Source organism: Mycteria americana, chromosome 8, assembly GCF_035582795.1.
Source record: "Mycteria americana isolate JAX WOST 10 ecotype Jacksonville Zoo and Gardens chromosome 8, USCA_MyAme_1.0, whole genome shotgun sequence".
NCBI lineage: Eukaryota > Metazoa > Chordata > Aves > Ciconiiformes > Ciconiidae > Mycteria > Mycteria americana.
The window spans coordinates 32,020,940-32,044,225 of NC_134372.1; the positions used below are offsets into that span (position 1 = coordinate 32,020,940).

Below are 23,286 nucleotides of genomic sequence, written 5' to 3' on the forward strand. Positions count from 1 at the left end.
TTACAGATAATGCAGTCACCGATACCACTCCTCAAGCACTAAAAACAAAAGCCACTAACCCAGTCTCCAAAACCATAGCAATAGCTTTAAAGATTGATACATTTTAAAAGCTGAAATAATAATTATTTGTGCCTTTGGTTATTAAGTCTCTCCTACATTGAAGATGTATTTTCTTTTGATTTAGGAATTTTTTGAGCTGAAAAATCTGCAAGAATCTCACGTACGCTGAGGTTTCCAGTAGCTGTAATAAAAACATGATTTTGCTGGTTACGGTGTTGTGAAAAAATAACTCTACTTGCCCTATTTTGTTTGCTTTTGAAAAGCTTAACTACTCTCCTAAGAGATCAAAGCAATACAGAAGCACCAGTCTATATTTCAATTTATTGACACTGACATTCTTCCTACAAAAGAGAAGATGATGATACAGAGGAACATAAAGGTCAGCGTTAAAAAAAAAGTGGACTTAATATCTCAATTAAAACTATTTGAAAATTCACTACGTCACATATGTTATGAGAAAGCACTCATAAGAAACAGGCTGAAGGACTGAAGGATTGTCTTTCCGAACTCTTCAATGCTCACACAATTTAATTTCTCTCAGATAATCTGAAAAGCGCTGTCTGCAAAGTTCGTTTCTCTTATATACCATTAAAAAAGTACAATATCATTTTTACGCTATCTTGTCCTCCATACAGAGGGCTTTAATACTTGCAGTAGATATGCACGTTACACTAGAACAACTGCAGAGTTTTTTTAGTTTAGCCAAAAGTAACAAAATCAAACACAGGAATAGTCTTTTATATGTTTTCTACTATTACTAATCACATCAAAAACAATAAAAAAGTTTGTATTTTTAGCCAATGAGTATGACCACAAAGATACCAAGCAAAGGACCGAGTAACAACAAAACCAGTGCAATTCTTGCAGGGAATCAGCCACACAAGCCTTATTAAAGCTCTTAAAAATATGTTGCTATAAGTACTTTAAAAGACAATAAGCAATTATATTTGCACCAAAATCATAAAACAACCGATTTTCTCTGCTGTACTTGGGAAATATAAGTAGCAGAAGGACTGGCACCATTTTCTCTGAATAAATATTGCCAGTCATATAAATCTTGTTTTCTACAATAGTAAGAAAACAGGATAAAGCAAGGTCTGCATCAACAGGGTTGGGTTTTTTTTTTCCCCTAAACTAGCAGTTACTTAAGACTTCTTCAGGGTCAAATAACAACAGCTGAGAGACTTCAGTTATCATGCTTTGGCACAAGCACCAGTCACTATTATTCATTTCACCAGATCAACCAAACAGCTCAAACCCCTGCCCCCCAAATCCCTACGTACCTGTCCTTGTAAGGTTACACGACTTCTGTCTTGCAGATGCTGATTAGAAACTGAAGAATGCCAAGGATGGATCTGACTTTGAGACTGTGCCCGAACAAGATCAGATGACTGTGTTACTTGCTGTGGGGTTATATGGTGTTCTAGGTCATGCTCTAAAACATGGCTTGTGCTATCCTGAACAAATGCAGAATCATCGAACTGTGGCAGAAGGTCTTCCTGAAGGAGGTCATCCGGGTCAAGTCCTGTAAATGGTTCATTATGAGCCTCAACCTGATGAAGTAAGTTCTCATCTAAAGATGTAAAACCGTTGCTTTCAATAGGGTCAGTGAAATGGCTTATCTGAGAAGCAGAACCAGCAGAAGCTGGAAAATTAATATTCACAGGAGAGAGTTTTGAACTACTAAAGTTGCCCTGAGGATGCGCAGAATGCAACATCTGAAAACTATTTGAATTCAAAGGTGTATTAGGATTCAACATGTGCTCAGTTGTTTCTTGCTTGGTCCCTGTTTGAGATGTAAAGGCATCGCTTCCAGTGAAGTCAGAGATAGAGTGCGTCTGCTGGCTAGTAGAAAGAGCTGTTGTAGACTGAAGAAGGCTGGTAGGAGAAATGTGGTTATTAGAGTAAGAATAAGGAGATGAAAATTGTTGGCTATTATTGACAGAACATGGAGTAATAGTTGGGGACTGTCCATCAAAATTTCCTTCTTGATTCCCACAAAAATGTACTGAAGCACTTGCAGTTTGAGAAAACTGTTGAACAGACAGAGGCTGCTGTGAAGTTGATGGATTAGAAACTGGAGGTGGGTGGTTAACACTGACTCTGTGAGAAGTAGACACGTTAACTTCCATGAAGTCTTTTGGCTGACTCAGAGCATCTTGCCCCGTGTTGTTTCTGCTTTGTTGTGACCGTAGCGAGGCACACTGATGCTGCGGTTCATTAGCCTGAAATAAGGCAAAGTCATGGTGTGCTACAAAGCTTTTGTTTTGCTGCATAGACTGAGAATGTCCTTGGTGAAAGGGTGACCCATTTTGATTTGAAACAGTTGTGGCAGTCTGATGACCCCACATAGGACTACCATCAGCCACATCTGGAAACATCCCATTGGACTGGTTTTGCGGATGAATTGGTGAACAATTGAATTGAGAGTGTGGTGATAAGACGTTGTCAGCTGAGCTATTAAAAGACTGATTTACTGAGTGAAGTTTCAGTGAATCATACTGATTCAGCTGATCAAACTCACTCATCTTTTGTTGATTTTGAGCATCTTGCACATGGTTCAATGAGTCTATGTGCAAAGGTTCAAATTCTGCACCCAAATTCAATTCATCAACAAGCGAAACAGGTCCAGGTTGAACAAAGGCATCATCTGACAAACCTTCTAAGGTCTCACTAAAAAGATTGGCATCATCAAAAAAATCCATCATAGGATCAGTCATCTTGATAGGTCTGTACTGCTTTTTCTCTCAACTCCAAATGGAGTCAATTCTGGCTCTCTGCAGTGAACAGAAACAAATGACATCCAGCGGTCACCACCTTATCCAAGGCATGCCAACATCCATTAGTGCTTCTGATGAAACATTCGTCTTAAAGTGTTAAAGCATCCTGGGCGGGGGGGAGAGAGAGGAAAAAAAAAAACACAGAGAAAAATTATTTTCATGACTCTCCTCACTGCTGCTTCCCCTCCCCAACACTTTTACAGATTTTTGATATTTTGTTCATACCTTTACAGTTTAGTTAAACCACAAATCAACTAAGTTATTTTTGTCAATGCCCTGTGCAGCATTTATTGGTTTTGTGCCTTATGTAATTAAAGTAATATTTGATGTTTTAAATGTAATGGTTTCATTTTTTCATTCAGTTTGCTCTATTACCTAAGCACGCTTTTAGATTCTCCTTTGCCATTTTCATAAAAACTACCAAATTGTAACAGAATTGTGGTTTTTAGTAGCCCAGAATTAAAATTTGTTTGTAGAAATAAATCATACTATACGTAAAATGTACACAATAATTCTGTATGTTTAAACAGGAAACTTGAGAGGTTATAAACTACATTTAAAAACAAAGCTACCATGACTTCAATAGGAAAAGCTGAGATACTCTGTTTCTTCTATTTAAGTTGCATTAAGTAAGATTCTGAAAAACTACATTTTATCTCACTTCAAGACATAATAGAATTCTTATTTAAAGGAAAGACAAGAGAATGAACACAGTGATACAGTCAAAGATAAACACAGGAAAAGAACTGCCTTTGATTCAACAAAAGAGTTTACACACTTATCTAGTTTTGAAACACAAGTTGCTTTTCTTTTTTATTTATTCATAGTATCACTGAGTGATCACCAATGAATTAGTTCACCATCAGGGATTTCAGGCAAGAGGAGCTAAGAAGGATGGTTAGAAACTTGCACATTTGTAGTGTAATCAAACAGAATGGGAAATGAATGAAAATGTGTGTCTCTGATAATTTACCTCCCCAGGTAACTAGTAAACCTCTAGAATAGAGGAGCAATCACTTTAAATGAGCATCTTCATGGAATAATCATTCCTTTATCCTGTCAATATATATAGATAATTTCTACAAAGAAAAAAGGAAAGAAAAGCCACAGCTTTTATGTCCTGACCCTACTGCTAAAGCTCACTTTCATGCTCTCCTCCATTTCAATTGCAATTCTTCATTAATGAATTCTCCTAATAATAAAATGAGTATAGGATACTTCCAGAAATGGACACCCTGGAAATCTGAAATATTCTCTGATGGACAAGGTTCATTTTGAACCTATTAAGTACAAAGTAGTCTTTGACAAGCTGAAGAAAACCTGTTCTGCTTATACTCCTAGTCCACTGGATGTATTGTGACCATAGTCAGAATAAAGCCTAACCTAAATTAATAAACCTTGTTGAGGGTTTGGGTATATAAAACTTCTGGTCTACACAGAAAAAGGACAGATGGATCCTCTATCACACTGAAAGACACCAATTGGTGAAATCTATCAAGTATGGATTGGTATGAGTGTTAATCACTATGAGTATAGAGAACAAGTATGCTATTAAAAAAGGCACAGAAGCTTAGGAAGGTGACAGCTTAGCAAAGCAAAGTAGCCGTGGATTCAAGATGTACAACTTTATGCAATAAGTTAGAACTTCCTGAAGTCCCAAGTTAAAGGAAGCACTAACGTAAATTAGATCCCATTATCTTCTAACACTGATTAAGTTGTCTGCTTATGATTAAAAGCAACAGAATAATGACTTTCCCAGTATCAAACACCTTCCAACAGATGATAAACCAACATCAGGATCCAGGTAGATGATGTGGCATGGTTTTAGGTTTTTGTAGCATTTCTAATATAATAATCTCTCATTGTAGTTCAACTCAAAAGATAAATTGAGGGAGAGCTATTTTAAGAGAAGACAACGAAGTCAGATTAAGTACAAGGAAAGAATATCAGAGACACAGAACAAATGATCTAATTAAAGAAATCCCCATCTGGGGAAAGATAGATGGAAATTATGGTAGCCATGTGTAAAATGTCATGTTCCAGGCTACCAATGACTCTACTGTTAAAAACTCAAATTTGAAGCCTCTATCAATAAAAGTTTACATATTGAGACTGCGTGTAAATAGGTCAGCAGACTGCATACAGCTCGTGTATGCCCAGAGATAAACTATATTTCACTGTGATCTCTAAGGAAGGCTATTCAATTTGTGCTAACTGGAAAAAATAGAAAAAAGATTTCTTCCATCTTTAGCTATATTGATACAATAAGATGTACAATTTTTCTTCCCTTTTTTTTTTTTTTTTTTTTTTTTTTTTTTTACACATAGGATAAGTGACATATGGGCCAGCTACTCCATGGTAATTAACTATTATAACATGCTCTTGAGTAACTACATAGTAGTCTAGAACTATCAAACAGGACTAAAACAACCCTGTATTGAAAAAACACGTAACAGACAATGACTTCATGTTTTATTGATTACTGTGTACCTTTATAGTAAAAATTGGGAAAAAGCATGCATAACAGCTGGCATCGCTGCAGTTCCAACACTGTAACTCTGAGCTTGCCTCACAGAAATTTGCTTTTTTGCTCAAAACCCAAGAAACACTTTTCATCTTAGGTTTCCTACTTTCTTTCAGCATAAGGAAAAAAAAGAGAGGAAATAAGAGGCAAATACTACAAACTTTCTTTTTAAAATGCAAAGGCTTTATAAAACAAAGAGATCTTAGTAGGTATAAAAAGGAAGCATAAGCTGAAGATGTCAGCTTCACTTCAAGGATCCAAGCAAGATGGATAGCACAGATGAACTTCCAAACTGAGAAATCTGAAGGCTAGACTAGATACACGAGAAACCTCTCCAGGCTAATTAGACCAACATAAATTTATTATGAAGAAAGCTTCTCTGTAAAGAGGAGATCACGAAGTGACAAAAAACAAACCAACCAACCTGTTTGGGAAAGGATACCACTGCAGATAGCCTGAACACAACTCTGGTGCAAAGACACCTTGTTTTATGACCAGAGAAGTACTTTTACCCCTAGCCTTTTTCTTCAGTTTCTTCAGTGTCTGCAGTGTCCAAGCTATGCTTTTCAGCCCAAAGAAAAGCACAGCTTGGAAATTCAAGGATATTTGATTTAAAGAAACTAGCCTTTCACACAAAGTCATCTTCCAAATTTACTAAGCAATTGTCCTTTTTGTTTCTCTCTGCTGCACTTGAATATGAAAACATTAGATGCTCAGCTTGCAAACTGTGAAGGCATATGAAGGCAAATTGTGCTGCATTTCTGAACTTAATTGGTACGCAAGTACTATTTTTCTGTCCCTTGCTTAAAAAAAAATCCTACTTCCTCACATCTAACTCAATGAAACAAAAAAGTTCTGACATGAAAACTTTACATGCTTTCTGTAAGTGATTCTCTTCTCCATGTCGTTGCTCCCTCTTATATAGAAAATGATGGCAGCTACAACTATGTTTTAACACACTTTCATCCAGCCTTCTCCCTTCCCAAACAGATCTGTGGTACGAATTCGAGCATTGGACATGTTTTTAACCTTCAGCTGGCAGAAAAGCTTTCAAGGAAATAAACACTTTGAAGACTTTCATCTATTGCACTTGACAACTACAAGTTCAACAATGCGATGGCAGCCAGTGTTTTATAGTACCAGTTCCAAAATACTTCTCAAGGAAGATAAGCTCCTATTGGAGCTGCAGTTTAATCAGAACGGGGAAACTAGTTTTGAATCCCTACTCAATAAAGCAAACGACAGTAAAAGCAACAGAATGTGTAAAAAAACAAGGGGGGGAGAGGAAAAAGAGCTCTTCATTCTTCCTTAAAGAAGAAAATCTTTGTTTTGTCAAAACTAAGTGTTTCAACATAAGCAATCACTGTTATGGTAAATAATTCAATTTTACAGCAATCTAAAGTTTGATTTCTCTTAGAAAATACAATTTGACATCCTTGTGCCCTCTTACATCAAGAATGTGATGAAGTTACACTTCTTGTAAAAACTAAATTAATTCTAATACTTTGTCTAAATTCTCTACCACCATTGTATACTGATTTAATATTAATCTTTACCCAGTTTAAAGTGAGCAAGATGATTCTACAATATCAATGTCTAAGAACTATTTGGACAAATTCTAGAAAATAAAATGAGCACCACAGCAGAGGTACAACCTGATGAAGTAACTGGAAGACTACGGTGGTTGTACTTCAATTTAAGAAGTTACTGCCCCCTATCAACTAGAATTGCTTCAACAATATTTACCAACTATAGGACATCTGGAAAATTTATACTTTTCCAAATTTTATAACGCAGTGGGGTTTGTTTTTTTGTTTTGGGTTTTTTTTTTTTTTAAATATAATGGAACCCAGAGGCATTCAGCAATGTTTCTTACTAGCACTTAGTTTCTCACTTTGTATTTTAAACTCTCAACTCTGTACCAATCGAGCTGATTTTATGTAGAAAACTAATTCACAGGAACTACTACTACTAGAGGGTAACTACTAGCTAATGGCTATATAATAAAAATCACACGTTAGACTCACTATTCTGAAAAAAGTTGTTGTTTTTTCTTCTTTAAAAATAACATGACATTTCTGAAATTAATTACCAGTAAACGCCAACAGCATTCCCCAACTTCAGCTGAAACACATCTCAAGATTTGCCATCTTCAGATATGCTGAAGCATCTAGAATTTAAACACTAATTTTTTTCAGATTGTCAACTGTATCTTTTGACATCTTGCACAAAACATAGCATTTTCTCCAAAGAGTATCAAGTTATTCTGCAAACATACTTGAATCAGAACAGAAACATCTTCCAGCTCTTGTTTTTTTTAAGTCTGGTCACTATTCATTAAACAGAACACCTATACTTTCTTCAACCTACTAGTTCTTAATGTTAAGAGATCTATTTTAAATTAAAGATTTAAACCAAAGTATTAGAACAGGGGACCTGGTATTAAAATAGATCTTATGAGTCCAAGCGAATGAAAAAATAGTACTAATTTCTGCCTAACCCATGCTTTTAATTTAAAAGCAAACAATGTTGTATTCTGTATGGTCCAAAACTATCTTTTAAATTACAAACAGAATATAAATAAATGCAATATTGTTGTTCCTCTTAATCTGCAAAAGCAGCTCTCATGTACTACTTCTGTAATTCTAACTTTTTAAACTTCAGGATCTTTTTTCAAAATTTACTTATTATATTCAAAACCACTTAGACATGAAACTGGTTACACTCAGCCCAATTCGATTCCTTAAGTGTGTGTGCAAGAAGAATGAATCAATACCAGAGCTAGGTTAGGAAACTGAGGTTTCAAGTTAACATGGTTAACGCAACTCCGGGGGGGGAAGAAACTTTCTCCGTTTTTGTTGTCCATCAGAGTTTAACAACAACCCAAGTCTTAAAGAGATGATCCTCTTTTATACTACGTTAGCATGTGGTAGATCTGAGCTGTAAAAAGACAAGCTGTAGTTAGACAGAAGCAAGAGCAGAAATGAAGGGAATGGTACAAGATTTAAACACCAGAAGAAAAGGAAAGAAAGATTTATTTTACAGAAACATCGAAAAGGAATGAACACATAAGAAAACACAATGGAACAAAGATACCAAATTTTGCTTTCGAAAAAATGAAGTGGGAGTAGCAGTAAAATACAAGATAATAAAAACTACAGATGTGTTTTATTTCATTAATTGCATTGTTGATTACTTCTGATGAAGTGACAGCAGAAAACAAAGCTACTCTTTTTATAAGCAAGTAAATCAGGTAAAGATTCAGCACATTATCATGACATCCACACTTTTATACTTCGATAGACTAAGTAACACTGTTTCACATGATTGATGTGCGACAGTATCACAGATAAGAGGAAGTCAGTGACTTCGATGGCCATTTTTCACAAAAGAAGTTGAAACAATGGCTATCCAGACAAATAACAGAAGCTATCTCAGAAAGAAGCTACGGACAAGTTAATAGACAGAAGGAATTAAAACTTAAGTCATAAAAGCATGAGATCACAGAAATCCAGACTACAGGTAAAGGACACAGAAGGGGTAAACACACATAGTCATAACTTGGGAAGAGTTTTACATTACATGCATGCAAAGTGGTTGGGTTTTTTGTTTGTTTGTTTTTTTTTTTTTTTGGAAAGTAATGCAACCAGGCATAACAGACTTGCTTCTAAACAAAAGATCTGCCAGAGAGACCGAAAAAATCCTTATATTTGCTAAGTTCTATGTAGCATACAACAGCATGACAGTTTCATGGCTTTGTATGATTTGCCCATCTACTAGCAGATCAAACAGTGTGTCAAAAGAGGTGGACACTACTGTGTGTTAAAAAACAGATACTCAAAAAACCGATCACTTCTGCATAGTATTCGGAAATGAGAGAGACATTCCCTCCCAAATATTAAAAATAAAATAAAATTACACTATCATTATTTGTCAGATTTAATTATAACTAAAGCTTTGGCCGAGTTCAGAAAGCTGCAGTAAATTAAATAATACAGAAGTTACTTCCCACTGATGCGCCAATATAAATGATATTCCATTATAGATATAAAGATCAATGTACATGTTAAATTTAAAATGCATAAAGGGACAGCACAATTTCCTCAAAATCCCAGAAATGCTAAAGATTAAAAAAAGAACATTTAGACATTTAGTAGAGATGAAACTTTTTATTCCCTAACAGAAATGAGTAAGTCGGTCTTTGCACAAGAGTGCCATGGTATCTGTAGCTAAATATGGATTGAAAAGATGCATTTTCTCTTATTGTTATCACTAAAATCAGGAGAAAACTTGTTTGGGTAGCCTGTTTCATTAAATAAAAAAATACACATCCAATTATAAATATGCATTATTTTATTTTAAAATTGCTTTTCATTGCTATGCATTTATAATTATTTTTGAGTAATGAGCCACCCCTTTAGTAAAATCATACCCTCAACATACCAGTTTTGTTTAGAATTCTATTCTGCTACTGAGTTCACAGACATCATGCTAAATACTCAAAAGATAACTCAAGTACCTTGTATTTTGATTTGAAGATGAGGAAGAGAAATATTTGAAACTGATGGCCCTAAATTAAACTCTCAGGACCAGGTTCCAGTCCATGGCTACAGTTCCAACACGGAGTAAGAGCATAAAACTGGAGCAAACTGGATTGTGTGTGCTTGCCGTTGTAATTCAGAGTAGTCTGTTCTCATAGCTACACTTGTTTTGCTTGCACCAAACATCTCACATAACTGTTTCTTCCTCTACTCCCCAGACATGCACAAACTCCCTTCTACCACACCTCTCCTCCTTTCTCCTGAAGCAGGTAGCCTTCAGGAAATAAATACTGAAGATTTATAGGGGGGGGGGGGGAAAAAAAAAAAAAAAAAAAATCAGTAACCACCAATTGCTATGGTCATTCATGAAAGTTCAAGTCAACCAACACAACAAATGACATTTCACTTGGAAAGAAAATCAATCTTCCAATGCAACTAAAGACAAATTTCTACCATTCTCAAAGATGTTTGCCTTCACTGTGAATGGGACAGCTTCTTTACTGAGAGCAGCTTTGCTTAAGCTGAACAGAACAAAACCACACCAAAGAGAAACTGTATCACGGAACTCTCTGTATAAAACAGCATGATATCAGAAAGTCCCACAGCATGTTTGGGCCATTTACTATACATCTTTAAGGGACCTATTTTAATATTAATTTTTAACTCAAGGGAAATTTATAGTCTCAAAATGATATTTCAGCAAACAGTGCTTAATAAATGGAGAGAACACATGATAATAAATTCTGTAATGTATGATGTAATCTTAGCTATTTTATTTAAAGACCTACAAAAATTAAAAATACAAATAGCATTTAGAAAAATTAGTATTTTCTACTGAGATTGTTGTGGTTATTTTGTTTCTACTGTTTTGAAGTGGGGGTGTGTAATACCACAAAGTTTCTTCAAATGAAATATGGTTTACATTATTGAAAAAAAGTGTTGTTGTTTTTTTAATTGCACAGAATTTACATCCTTTCCTCTTGTTGTTTTCCAGGAGGGAGTTTCTTTCTTCCCAAAACTCCAAATTCAAAAGATGTATGGTGAGATGCCCAATTAAAGCCTGTAGAACTGTTGTATATATCAGAAAAGGAATCTCAAATCACAGAGCAGTTTTTAAATTATTTACCTATATACCACCATGATGTTTCTCTATCTCTAATACTAAGAGTTAGAGTGATTTAGTTAGAGCACTGATACTTAGATATATGAATTCCAAAGTTTAATAATTAGCTTGGGTCAAACTTAAGAGCTAGCACAGGCACCTAAAGAACCCTATACTATAGTAAGTACCTGATTAACTTGTAAGACATAAAAATAAGTTGCTGAAATCTTCTAAATTAAAAATATATCACAAGATAGTTAAGAAAAGGGCCCGAGTCAAGACAAAAAGTATCCTTACCCATGAATACAGAACACATCTCTTTTAATGAAGAGCTAAGAAGCTCAGAGATGTGCTTTAAATCCAGATGGATACTTCATCATCAGAGACCTGAAAATGAAACATGGTAAACAAGTCACACAATAACCAACTTCAGTATATATTCAAATGCAATACTTTAAACTCAAAAATTTAATAGATACCATAAAAACAAGAACACCAGAATTAATACACAATCACTAGTAGCTATGATTTTATAAACGTCTGATAAAAAGGCAAGTGCAGTGCCCATTTTGTAGGACCACAAAAAAAACCCCAACCCTACAAACCTCTAAGGTTGAAGGGTAGTCTGCGCCAGAATCCTAAAGGTTTCAGGGCAACTTTAAGACACAATATAAGGACCAAAAAAAAAAAAAGTTTTGAGGTTAGGTTTTAAACCTGTCAATGCAAAAAGCCCTGTACATATTACCTTTTAACAGCAGTATGCTATTACACACTGACAGATGTACTTGCCAATAGGAACTGACACTGCCTTTCTAGGGGAGCATACTTGCATGATAGTTTTATCCTACTCCTTGCCTTGACAGTAGGTAGAGGAGCTCAGCTTCGAGAGGTTCTCTTTTAATCTGAAAGAGGCTTGAAAACATTACACAGTTTATGGGAAAATGTGCATGATGTGAAAGTAAAGGCTTCTAGGGCCTGTGTGTAAAAGCCTCAAAGCAAACAAAACCACCCTCTAACATTAGAAGACAGACAAAAAACTAGTATATCAACTTACATTCTATACCAGTGTGTTTTTCCATAAACAATGCTACCCTTTCAAAAACACCATGATTCTCTCCAAGGCACAGAGCATCTTTCAATTCCAATAAATACAGATTTCCCTCTCCCTAAATATAGTTTCTTGATGACAAATTCTTAAACACCTTTGCAATAATATTAATACAGTTCAACCTTTAATCTTTATTAAAAGATAAGGTAGCATATATCACTGCATTAAGAAGCAGATTTCAACACAGATTAGTTCTTCTCCCCACATCTTTGAGACAATGTTGTAACATGTCAAAGATATAAATTGATTATAACAGCTATCAAAAGCCTGCAATGTTCCAAAAAAAAATTTATTCGGTACTAATTTGGTACATAAATTACTACATTTGTCCTCCTTTCATTATTCTGTAACTTCAAGACTTATTCCAAGGTTGCTAAACTGTCTCTGCTGTACATTAATAGGGACACTTAAATAACAACCAGAGATTTTTTTCTAAAATTCATAAACAATAAGCATGTGCCCAAACACTTACTTAGGTGAAGGCTGCTAAAATACTTCCATCTTTGTTTGCTATCTATATGAAGTGATATGAATTTTTTATCAGAACAGCCAGAAAACTTCCTCTAGTTGTTCTTTTTTCCTATACTGGAACTCCCATCATGCAAATAGAGCTCCCATCATGCAAAAGTCCTCTTCACATCCAGAAAGTACAATTAATTTTGAAATTATTTAACTATCAGGTTTTATGCAGCATTTTAATGTATTTTTAATTCCTAAACTTCTATTTATTTAAAAGTTCTTTGTTGACTCTAGTATAAAGATTTTACAATATATAAATGAACTGAATAGAGGCATTCAGAAATTTATTTTTAATTGAAAAAAAGAAAAATTGAAAACTTGCAATCAAGTAATTTCTCCTAGCTGTAAGAGTTCAACAGTAAAAAAAGAAACCTAATTCATCTGTAACTACCATATAATACAAACACTATCTTAAGTTCTTGCTATCCAAAACATAGCTGTTTTGGATCCTTCCTCAACTGGATTCTTCGTGAATCCTAAAAATAAAGGGAAAAAAGATGTTCCTTACTCTTTAGGACAGTGTCCACTTGCTTGAACAGCTTCTATTATGGATACAATTGTGAAGTACTTAAAAGTTTGAAAAATCCTACATGGGAAAGAAGCAAAAAACATATATAACTAAATATACATTCACCAGATCTACGATACATTATTCTAAACGTAAAATACAATAAATACTTCAGACAGCGGAAGAATCACTGATGATTATACTAAGTGCCAAAGAGAAATACACACAAAAGGAACTTAAAGCTTTCTTAAGAAGCAAAATGGGATCTATCTCCACAGGTTCTCAAACAAGCTATATTGCATGTGAACTTTTAATTACATAAATACATGAATATATATGTATAGATCTCTTAAATGAGATACGGTAAAAAAAAAAAAAGTTCTGCAAGTCTCCTTCTTTGGAAGAGAGTCTTAACGCTTGCTTTTAAATCTTAAATTGGGAAAATTCACTGATATACAACAAAGCTTATATTTTATTAAATAGAACCAGATCTAAATTTGTTATAAGCATGCCTAGATACACATTAAGCTGTCTTAGAAAGTTTTTTAAAAATTATCTTCCACGGCCCAACTAATATAGTTTCTTCATAAAATACTTAGAGAAAAATACACATTTCCCTAAGCACACATGGATTTCCTTATGTTCTTGATGGAATCCTAAAGCATTACTATTACTAATAAAAAAATTTTGAATAATAGTAATCTTTCTCATTTTGGACACTAAAACACAGACTTCTATACCCGTTAGCGTTAACAGGAAACAAACTATTCATTTCAATTAGTTTAGAATAACCACTTTATCCCAATTTCTATTTTTCAAAACATCACGTAAATTTAATAAAACAATTTAGTTTTGTACAAAATCCTTGTGTGCTTTTATGGCTTCAGTCTTTGCAAACACCCTTTAGAAAATTTAACAGCAGCAGTTTAAGAAGTTACTATTTTCAACTACTTTCTCCACCTCTCTGCCAAAGGTTATTGCCCTCAAAGCACAGCCTGCAGAACAAAACATGTACGTGTGCATCAGCTGCTTCAATGTATAGTCTCCCAATTTAGTTTTAACCCTTCCTCTTGTTAGTTTAAACATACCCATTAAACTTTGCATTAAAATGGCTGAGGTGTATACATACATTCTATTTTGTAATTTGTATTTTGTGGGCATTAATAGTTCCAAAGCGACAATAGTAATACAGAGAATGACAACAACTTAATTTGCTACAATTGATTATGAGCTAGAAAGATAGCAAAAGTTTGGAGAATCTTCTTGAAAAGAACAAAGTTTATCCCCGAGTAAGTTTACTTTAGTGAAAATAACTGTTAAGAAGTTCAGGGGTTTCGCCACATGGCTACTGAAGGAAGCTATACTAGTAGCTAGTTCTGCTCTTTAAATGTTATTGCCATTGTGCTTCTCCAAAGTGTACCTGTGAAGACTTCCATAAATTTCAGGACTTCAGTGAGTTCCTGCTCATTTTTCTAATACAGATAACAAAATTTCCCAATGTTCTTTTCTTCAGGTTTGAATACCGCTGTAAACAACTTTTCCCTTTAAGAGATCTGCCCACAAGTCTTAGTGTATCTGTACAGAATATAAGTGTCTTTTTACCCTCTTTAGTTGTCAAAAGAGTTAGAATAACATATTCTGTGTAACATATTTGTAATTTACAGTTTACTTCTGGTCACTAGAAAGACAGTTACACAAGCTTCCTTATAAATTTAAAAAGAAAATCCTCTTGGTGCTGTTCAGATTTCTGATGTAAGCATTACAGGGTTTCTGTAGTTTTGTCATAAATTTCAGCATTACACCTTAAATTAGACCTACAAAATATGTTTCTGAATTCCAGTATCTTTCCTGAGGAACTACATTGCCATTTTAAGATGTAGAGAAACATTTGCATTGAAAACCAGAAAAAAGCCTTCTCATTTTCACATGTGGCCTAAACCAAGATTTCACTACAAACCATCAGAGACCATCAACCAGCATAGTCCTCTTTAAATTCGCAGTCTGATATTACACTAGTTTCCAACAATTCTCATGTTCTAGCCTGACAGGCATCTTTGTGAACTACTGCAAGTTTATAATCTGGAAGTACCAACTAGAACAATACAAAGGATCACGTCTGTTTTACAGATGCCTATGGATCATGATCTACAAGCACAGACCAACAACAGTTGCGAAGACTTGACACTGACAGAGAGAAGTCTCTGTGAAGATTCGGAAAAAAACAGCACCATTTTAAGTCTTGACACAACGAGATTAGGATACCATGATAGTACTCTACTGAACAGAATAGGTTCAGACTTCCCACTCCATGCTTCATTAGCTGGCATAAGGAGTTCCATCTATAACAGAAGTCTACACCTTTCAGACAGAGGCTGCATACAGTTTTTCTATTTTTAAAAAAACTATTTCTAAGGAGATTTGATATGAAAGGTTTTTGAAAAAGTCCTTCCCAAGCACATGTTAAGCAAGACACTTTGAGTTTGTGACTTGTTCAATATACTCTTCTTAAATTAGGAAACCAATTAAAACTGGTAACTCGAGCAAAACAACATTTTCCATCTTGTTTCATGGCTTCCAGCACATTCAGGACATGTTCCTGAATTCACTTGCAACAGACAGACAGAGACTCCAGAATTCTTCTACTATAACATCAATACTCTGACACAAGAGTCTGACAAAGTGGAATTTTAAAAACCTTCCCCCAATGAAATGGGACAATACTCATCTGTCCCTCAGGGGTATCTATGAATTAATTCTTAAAAATTTACCTAAAAATCTGGCTCTGAAGCTAAATTTTAGTTTAGCTTCTGAAAACCAGCAAAAAATACTTTCAAAAACTACATGCTGAAGCCAACAATACCATATTATATGGAACCAGGCCCATTGTCTTACCCAACGCTGTTTTTAAATCTTGGTGGAAGCCACTAACTACAATGGCTTTACTACAGGGTAACTGGAAACAAAAATATATCCTATTTAATTCTCGGCTTTCTTCTAACATATGGAATATCAGATGGGTAGATTTTCATGCCATTATACAGATGTAATCTCTCTGAAGCTTAAAACCTTCTTCATTAGTGTGTTAAGTATCAAATGTAATAAAATCATTCACTCTTCAAAAGTCATTTGCAGAATAAATTTTGGAGGAATTCCTGAATTTTAGTGACCAACAGAACAGAGTGAACCAACCTTTTAATACTGCTCATGCCACAAAAGGAAAAGCGCCCATGAATGCATTGCAGAAGGAAATAATTTGGTAACCAGAGTGACTACATTTTCTAATATGACTCAGATAAAGAACAAAGTCAAAATTACTATTTGTCTTCAGAAAAAGGATGGAAACATTTTTCCATCTTCCTGCAAATTCTATTTAAATCAATCTATAAATTGATTTAAGATTAAAACAAAAAGATGTATCTTAAAAAAAGAAAGATGCATGTACACTGGCAGCCTAAAGACATTAATATTTGATATCTCTTTGGTAATCTGTATGAATGAAGTTAAAGACCTCAACACGTTTGCTCACTGACAGATGCCATATCATACCAATATATTTCTGCTGAATTCTGGGTTTAAAAAAAAAAAGTGCTTCCTCCCTTGTAACTTGTTTCTTGCAGCTTAGTAAGTGAACATAATGTAAAAGGCAGCACAGAAAGGGGAACTCGGTTCCAAGGTGCTGCCAAAAGTAGCGTTTTACTTGATCACTAAAGCTCGTTCTGAGAGGTACCTGTGTATCCACCTGAATACTACTATATAAATGTTTTGAAAGTACTACTAAGATACTAACATTTCTGAAGTCAAGCTATAGCTTCGCTAACCACATTGTTAAAAAGTGTTTGATTTAGAGCTGGTCTTCCACAAGTTTTCAACACTGCAGTTACTCAAAAACACGGTCATTGTAAACCACATTATACTTTTTTCAAGTAATACTTTAGAAAAAAATACTGCTTAAAAAAAAAAGATATCTTCTCTCTGCACTATTGTAAATAAGAAAGTCGCATGTTCAGCCTGTTTGACTTTTGGCCAGCTTGCTCTCACACTTATGAATTGGCCAGACGGAAAAAATATGAGAACCCTGCTATTCCTTCAGCCAAAGCAAGAGCTGCAAACTCTTTCCGGTGGTGGTTGTATCAGCAAAAGAATTACTTCTTAGCATCATAGTTTCTTTTGCTGAAGGGGAAAGAGAATACTTCAGTAATACCCCAAAATATTTCCAATAATGCTAACCATCAATTCTTGAATGTTTGACTAAATAAACAGATGGTTTCTCCATCACCCATTTATGTGTACGCAGATACCCGGCATTCTTGAAGCAGCATTTCTAACTACAGGAAGAGCACTAGAAAATAGAATGAGAGCACACTACATGAGCCCAAGTGAGTGTGAGATTTCTAAGTGTTCATTAAGCTCACAGATCCATAGTTTGATAGAACCAAGACCATTAAAGGACAAATAAAGATAGGTCAGTGGAAGAATAGAAAGTATCCACAAAACTAGTTTGGTTAGAAAAGACACTGAGCACTAAAGGTTACTGGATTTCAGTTACACACAGAAAAATATTTCAACTGGATGATTTATGAACGTAAGTACGAAATGCTGCTGAGAATTTAGTTCATAAACAGTGGTGGAAAGAAGTAGAATACTTCAATCCAGTAATGAATAGGATCATGCCATTCAACTCCACCAGATCCAACTTCTCCTCATCCTAAATTGCATGAAAAGTATCAAAGACAGACAATGATGCAGTGTTTGGACACTTATTTCTACAAGACTGATATAAAAGAAAAAAATGCACTGTAAGGAATCCTGACCCATAAAATATATAATCGTCCAGCTTACCTGTACTTTTGAAGTGTTTGAAGGATACACGTACTTTAATTATAGGAAAAATTTGTATTGTAAAATCGTAACATACACCAAAAAAAAAATTTCTTACAATTAGCCATATAAAGCAAGTAAGAACAAAAGTGCATCTATTTACTTTATGGGTTGCATGAACAAGGCAATTTTAAAGCAGCGCGTCAATCTTTTTTTTTAATCTGCCCGCATCACTAACTTGTCTCTCATAAAAGGAAACAAATGAACAATGCCTGTTTCAGGGCCTCTATAGTCTCTCAGTAGTGGTTCATGTCATACATCTTTTAGATAACATCACTAAAAATACTTTTTAAAAACCACACTGTGCTTTTATCAACATTTCTCCATGACTGAATTCTTGGACTAATCTTCAGGAGCATTTAGCACCAGCAGCTCATGTGGAATGAGTAGGTGATGAGATTCCTCAAAATTCTTGAAAAATTGTGAGACTCAAAATTCCAGTTCTTTTTCCAATAAAAATGACAGCTTTACTCAGCGTGAAATAAGTTAATGCATCTTCATCATGAAGAGCAGCATGAATTCTTATAAATTGAACTACTTGGTTAAAAACAAACAAGTTAGCACAAACTAAACCAGCGCAGACACACTGTAACTACCTATGTGCCTGCCCTTATCTCATAAATGCAAAGTAAATTGACGTAGCTTACCCACCGGTCGGGGGAAAAAAAAAAAAAAAAAAAAAAAAAAAGAGAAAGCTACTTCACATTTACTTTAAGGTTAGAGAGTTCACAATGGGCAGTAACCACAGAGTTGTCAATATCTGAAGTTCACATCCTACTTTACTTCCCACTAACTTCTCTGTGTGCCCTTGATTTATACATAGGGCCTGGCACAGGGATCCCCGAATTGGTTAACTTTCAGGAACATGTAATAATGTATATTAATTTTTGCTCTTTGGTTTACAAAAACTGGGCATTGACATCCATGGCACTTTGGAAGCCTCATCTGCCAGATGCAGGAACAATGAAAAAGTCATTCTTAGTTGGGGGTGTGAGGGGTTGGAGGTGTGTAGAAATGTTGTGAGTAGGTGAAACCAAAAGATACTAATTGTTACTCATTCTTTAACAGTTAACAAAGTATAAGATAGGAATAATTATTAATTTTAAAATATTTACCTTGTGAAAGAAACTAGCAAAAAGTTGATCTATGCACCAATAAATTAAAACTCAGAGCCAGGCTAAAAATCCAAATACTGCTCAAAGATGACTGAAAGTTAATATTCTGCCTTGAATGCTAAACATATTTATATTTGCATACAAATGACTACATGTAAAACAAGGTGAAATAATTATTTTACCTCATACTTGCCAAATGGAAACTTGATGGTGTCAAATGACACCAGTTTAAAAACAGATGCAGAGAGCTCTTAACGACTGATGGGCCTCGTTTTCCTGAGAGGAAGAGGATTACTTTTTACGTCTACTTCTTACAAAGTCTTAAAAAAGACACAAGAGAACTAGAAACCTTATCCCTTTACACAGATTGTTATTTTGTCCCCCATGAGCACGCATTATAACACTAAAGGGTTCAGATCTCTTCTACGTAAGGGAGGGAGACTTAGCTGTATCTTCTCACACTGATGAAGTTAAACAACTTTCACAAACTGAAAGAAGTTTTTAGTTGCTAAAGATTCAAGGCACTTATGATACAAAGACAGTGAGGAGTGCAAACTGTTTCTTATGAACTGAAAGCGTATGCATCAACCTCGATGTCAAAGCTATACAGCCAAATGAGAGAATTCTGGACTCTCCTCACCTGGTTTTTATCCCTGTTCACGAAAATTTGTGAGTGAAGAGGGAATGAAGGGGTTTTAACATTTCACTGCTTTTAAGCCTCAGTAGGAAATAGTGTAATTTCTCCACTTCACTAGAATAAAGACGCATGCCACCTATCCACCCAGCGCTACATACATACGATACTGAGCTAGCCTCAAAATCCTCGCTCCTTGCCATCCCTGAAGGAAGTCAGCTTGCAGCCCCTACCTGGAAAATGCCAGTCCATAAATTCCAACCTTGCACTTTCACAGCCAAGTAAGTCCCTTTTTAAGCCTCTACCCATGCAGTGGGAACCTGCGGCCATGTGCCACCGGTTCCCCTCACCCCAGGAGGACAGCAGACTGCATGCCCATCTCCATTTCTCCCAGACACACCTCAACCCAATGCCAACCCTCCCCTTCCATATTCCTTTCCCCAGCTCCCACGTTTTCTGTTGTCGTGGATCCAAGACAGTGGGCTGCCAAACTCAGCTCCTCTTTTTCCTACTGCTTCGCTTGCCCTGGGAAATAATTTTAATTCCTCCCTCTGCCCACCTCTATTATCTTGCGTAGCGAGAAAGCAGGTCTAACATTCCCACTTTTCTGCCTGGGAAGGTGCCACATCCCTTCCCTGCCACGCAGCCCCCTTCCTAAACGACATAGGGTGGCTGGAGATATTCTTGCTCTACCTTCCTCCACCCAGCCCTTTCCTCCCACTGCCACCTTCTCGCTGGAGGAGAGAGACACATCCCACCTCTTCCTCCGACTTCCCTGAGGAGACCAGCCCTCTTCCCTTAGCCTGCCACCTCCTTACCTTAAAGAGGTCGGGGGCAGGACATCCAGCCTCTTCCCCCCACCCCGCTACCTAAGGAAGGCCCAATTCCTCCCCTCCAAACTTTGCCCCCGCCCGCCGGCCGCCCCTCTGCCCGCGGGCCCCGCGCCGCCTCCTCAGCCCCGCTGCGGGGCAGGGAGAACGGGGGCGGCGGGGACCGCATCCCTGGGCGCCCCCGCCCGCCCCACCGCCTCCATCCTGCCCCGCTCCACCCCCGCCGCCCCCAGGAAAAGCTCGCCTCGCCGCCGCCCCGCTTCCTCCTCCCACCTCCGCCGGAGAGGTGCGAGGGACCGACGAAGAGCCCTGCGCCCGCCGGCTCCACCGCCGGTGTCGGCGAGGGGCGGAAGCAGGTCGAGGCGGGGCGGCGGGGAGAGCCCGGGCGGCGAGCAGGCCGCGCCGCGCCGTCCCCCGGCGGGAGGAGGGGCGGGGGGGGCCGAAGGGGCGCCGGGGCCAGCCGGTGTCTCCGGCACCTGGAGCGCGGCCTGCTCCGGAGGTGGCGGGGAGCAGCCCGTCCCTTCGCACGTACTCACCGCCGGGTTCGCCATTACGCGGCGGCGGCGGCGCCTGGAGCCGCCACCGCTGCCCGGCAGGAGGCACACGCGCGGGGGGGAGGAGGAGGAGGAGGAGGAGATGCCCCGCGCCTGACAGCTCCCCGCCGGGGCGGCCTCGGGCAGACGCGGCGGCTCAGAGGCGGCGGCAGGAGCGGCGGCGGCTTCCCCTCCCCCCTCGGGGATTCCCCCCCGCCCCCCCGGGCGCCCAGGGAGCCGCTGGCCGAGGGCGGCACTTACCGGGTGGCAGGGTGGCTGGCGCAGGCCGGGAGAGGCGGGCGGCGGCGGAGCGGGCGAGGGCGGCGCGGCGTGACTGGCTCTCCTCCCCCCGCCGCCCACCGCGCAGGCAGGGCGGGAGGGGCGGCTGGGCTGTGGGCGAAGTTTCACTCGCTCCGCGGCGCGACCCCACCGGCCCCAGCGAACCCGCGGGGACGGGCTGGGGGGCGCATTTGCATATTTGTCACCCCCGCGCTGATTGGCCGCCCGCGCGGGGGCCGCCGCCGCGCGCTGACACGGCGCCTCGGGAAGGGAGGGAGCGAGCGGGGTGTGAGCGGCGGGGGCTGGAGGGGGCCCGCGAGCGGGGGGAAGGAAGAGGAGGGCGGAGTGAGGACGCGAGCAGGGGAAGGGGTGTGCGCAGGGGAGGGGTGTGCGAGGAGGCGGAGAGGGGAAACGGGAGCGTGCGGATTTCCTTCCCGAGACACCTTCACCTCGCGCCGCAGCCCCCGCGGGAGGGGGCAGCCCTGAGCGGGGGGGGGGGCGGGTCGGGGGGAGCCGCGGCGGAGCCGATAAAATGGTGTGTGAGCGGCGGGGTGAGCTGATCCAATATGGCCCCCTTCGCTGAGAAAAGCCAATCCCGGGCGCGTTTACTCTGGAGGCTCCGGCAGAGGCCAGGCCCGAGATGGCTGGGCAGGCCCCGCTGCCGGCGGCGCCCCCGCTGAAGAGAGGCCGCCGCGGCGCTGGCTGGAGCGGCGCCCGCCCGGAGTGCCGGCCCCTGGGCGGCGGGGGGAGCGGGGATTTTCCCTGGGAAAAGGAAACTTGGGGCTCCGGCACGTTTCCGCGAGGCGCTTACGCAGTCGCCGTCGGTGGTTTCCTCATGACGAGCGCGGCGGGCGGCCCAGCGCCTCGGGGCAGAGCCGAGCCCGCCTCGCCGCCGGGGCCGGGATTCCTGCCGCGGCGTTACCTCACGGGAGGAGGGCTGCCGCGTGGCCCAACGTGCATACGTTCGTTCACTTTATTAAAATATTGGGGGTTCGCTTAACACCTCCACTCGAGTACAGCTTGGTACTTAGCTATGACTCTCTCTAGGGAGAGCCTGGGCCACCGGGACTTCAGTTAATTTGACCTATTGGTGGCATCGCCAGATTTTGCCTTGAAGCCCAAGTACCAGCAGTGAGAGCAAAGAGAATTCCCGCCTTTCAAAGGCAAATAAAGGTGGACACCAGACAGGGCGAGCATAACCTCAGGCACACCATTTCAAGCCATTTTCAAATGGATCGCTTGAATATGCCAACAGGGCACGTACATTCTTACAAAGTTAACTATAAGCCTTTCCCTTTGCTTTTACATAATACTTGTTCAATCATATAAAGCAAAGTGCATTACATAGCAAATACTGATTTCAAGATCAAAATTTAGAACTAGCTGTTAATAAAGAAAACACTTTACATTCATATTATCTGAAGTAACTTTTAAAGAGTCTTGAGCAACAAAGTTGTTACAGGACCCATTTCCCTGTAGTAGTAGACCAGAGCAAAAAGTTGGAGGCGTGAGTTTCTAGCATGGTTGAAAGGAGAATCAACTGAGGGGGCTTGCTTGCAGTTTTGTCTATAGTGGCATATAAATAGAAAAAACTCTTCAGGTGAGCAATTACATAACTCTTGCTGAGTTGATCTAAGGACTAAATTAAGAATTTCAGGAATGCAAGAGAATTCCTGATCAGAGTTACCTACACTTGGATATTGTGCCTGGGAGGACTGGATGCACAGAGGTAATGAGTAATCTCATCCTAAGGCTTCCTTCTGTAGTTTGCTAACAGGGAACTAGGGATATACTTGCAGTTATCTCCAACCTGTTGCTTCTATATTTAGGATATCATTTAAGATAAGAGTTTGTCATTATACCCAATATCAGACT

The 23,286-nt window shown here is 38.8% G+C and overlaps 1 protein-coding gene across 3 annotated transcripts in view; it reads right to left on the reverse strand.

Moving 5' to 3' along the window:
* Window positions 1-21,578, reverse strand: part of CHD9 (chromodomain helicase DNA binding protein 9) — a 102,371-nt gene extending 80,793 nt beyond the window's left edge. For all 3 annotated transcript variants that reach the window (XM_075510626.1, XM_075510627.1, XM_075510625.1), the window contains exons 1-4: window positions 21,394-21,578; window positions 13,143-13,220; window positions 11,305-11,394; window positions 1,344-2,946 (exon numbers count right to left, since the gene is read on the reverse strand). In XM_075510626.1, coding sequence (XP_075366741.1) covers window positions 1,344-2,780 — 1,437 coding nt within the window. In that variant the 5' untranslated portion in view covers window positions 2,781-2,946; window positions 11,305-11,394; window positions 13,143-13,220; window positions 21,394-21,578. The remainder of the gene's footprint in view (window positions 1-1,343; window positions 2,947-11,304; window positions 11,395-13,142; window positions 13,221-21,393) is intronic.
* Window positions 21,579-23,286: the final 1,708 nt, after the last annotated feature.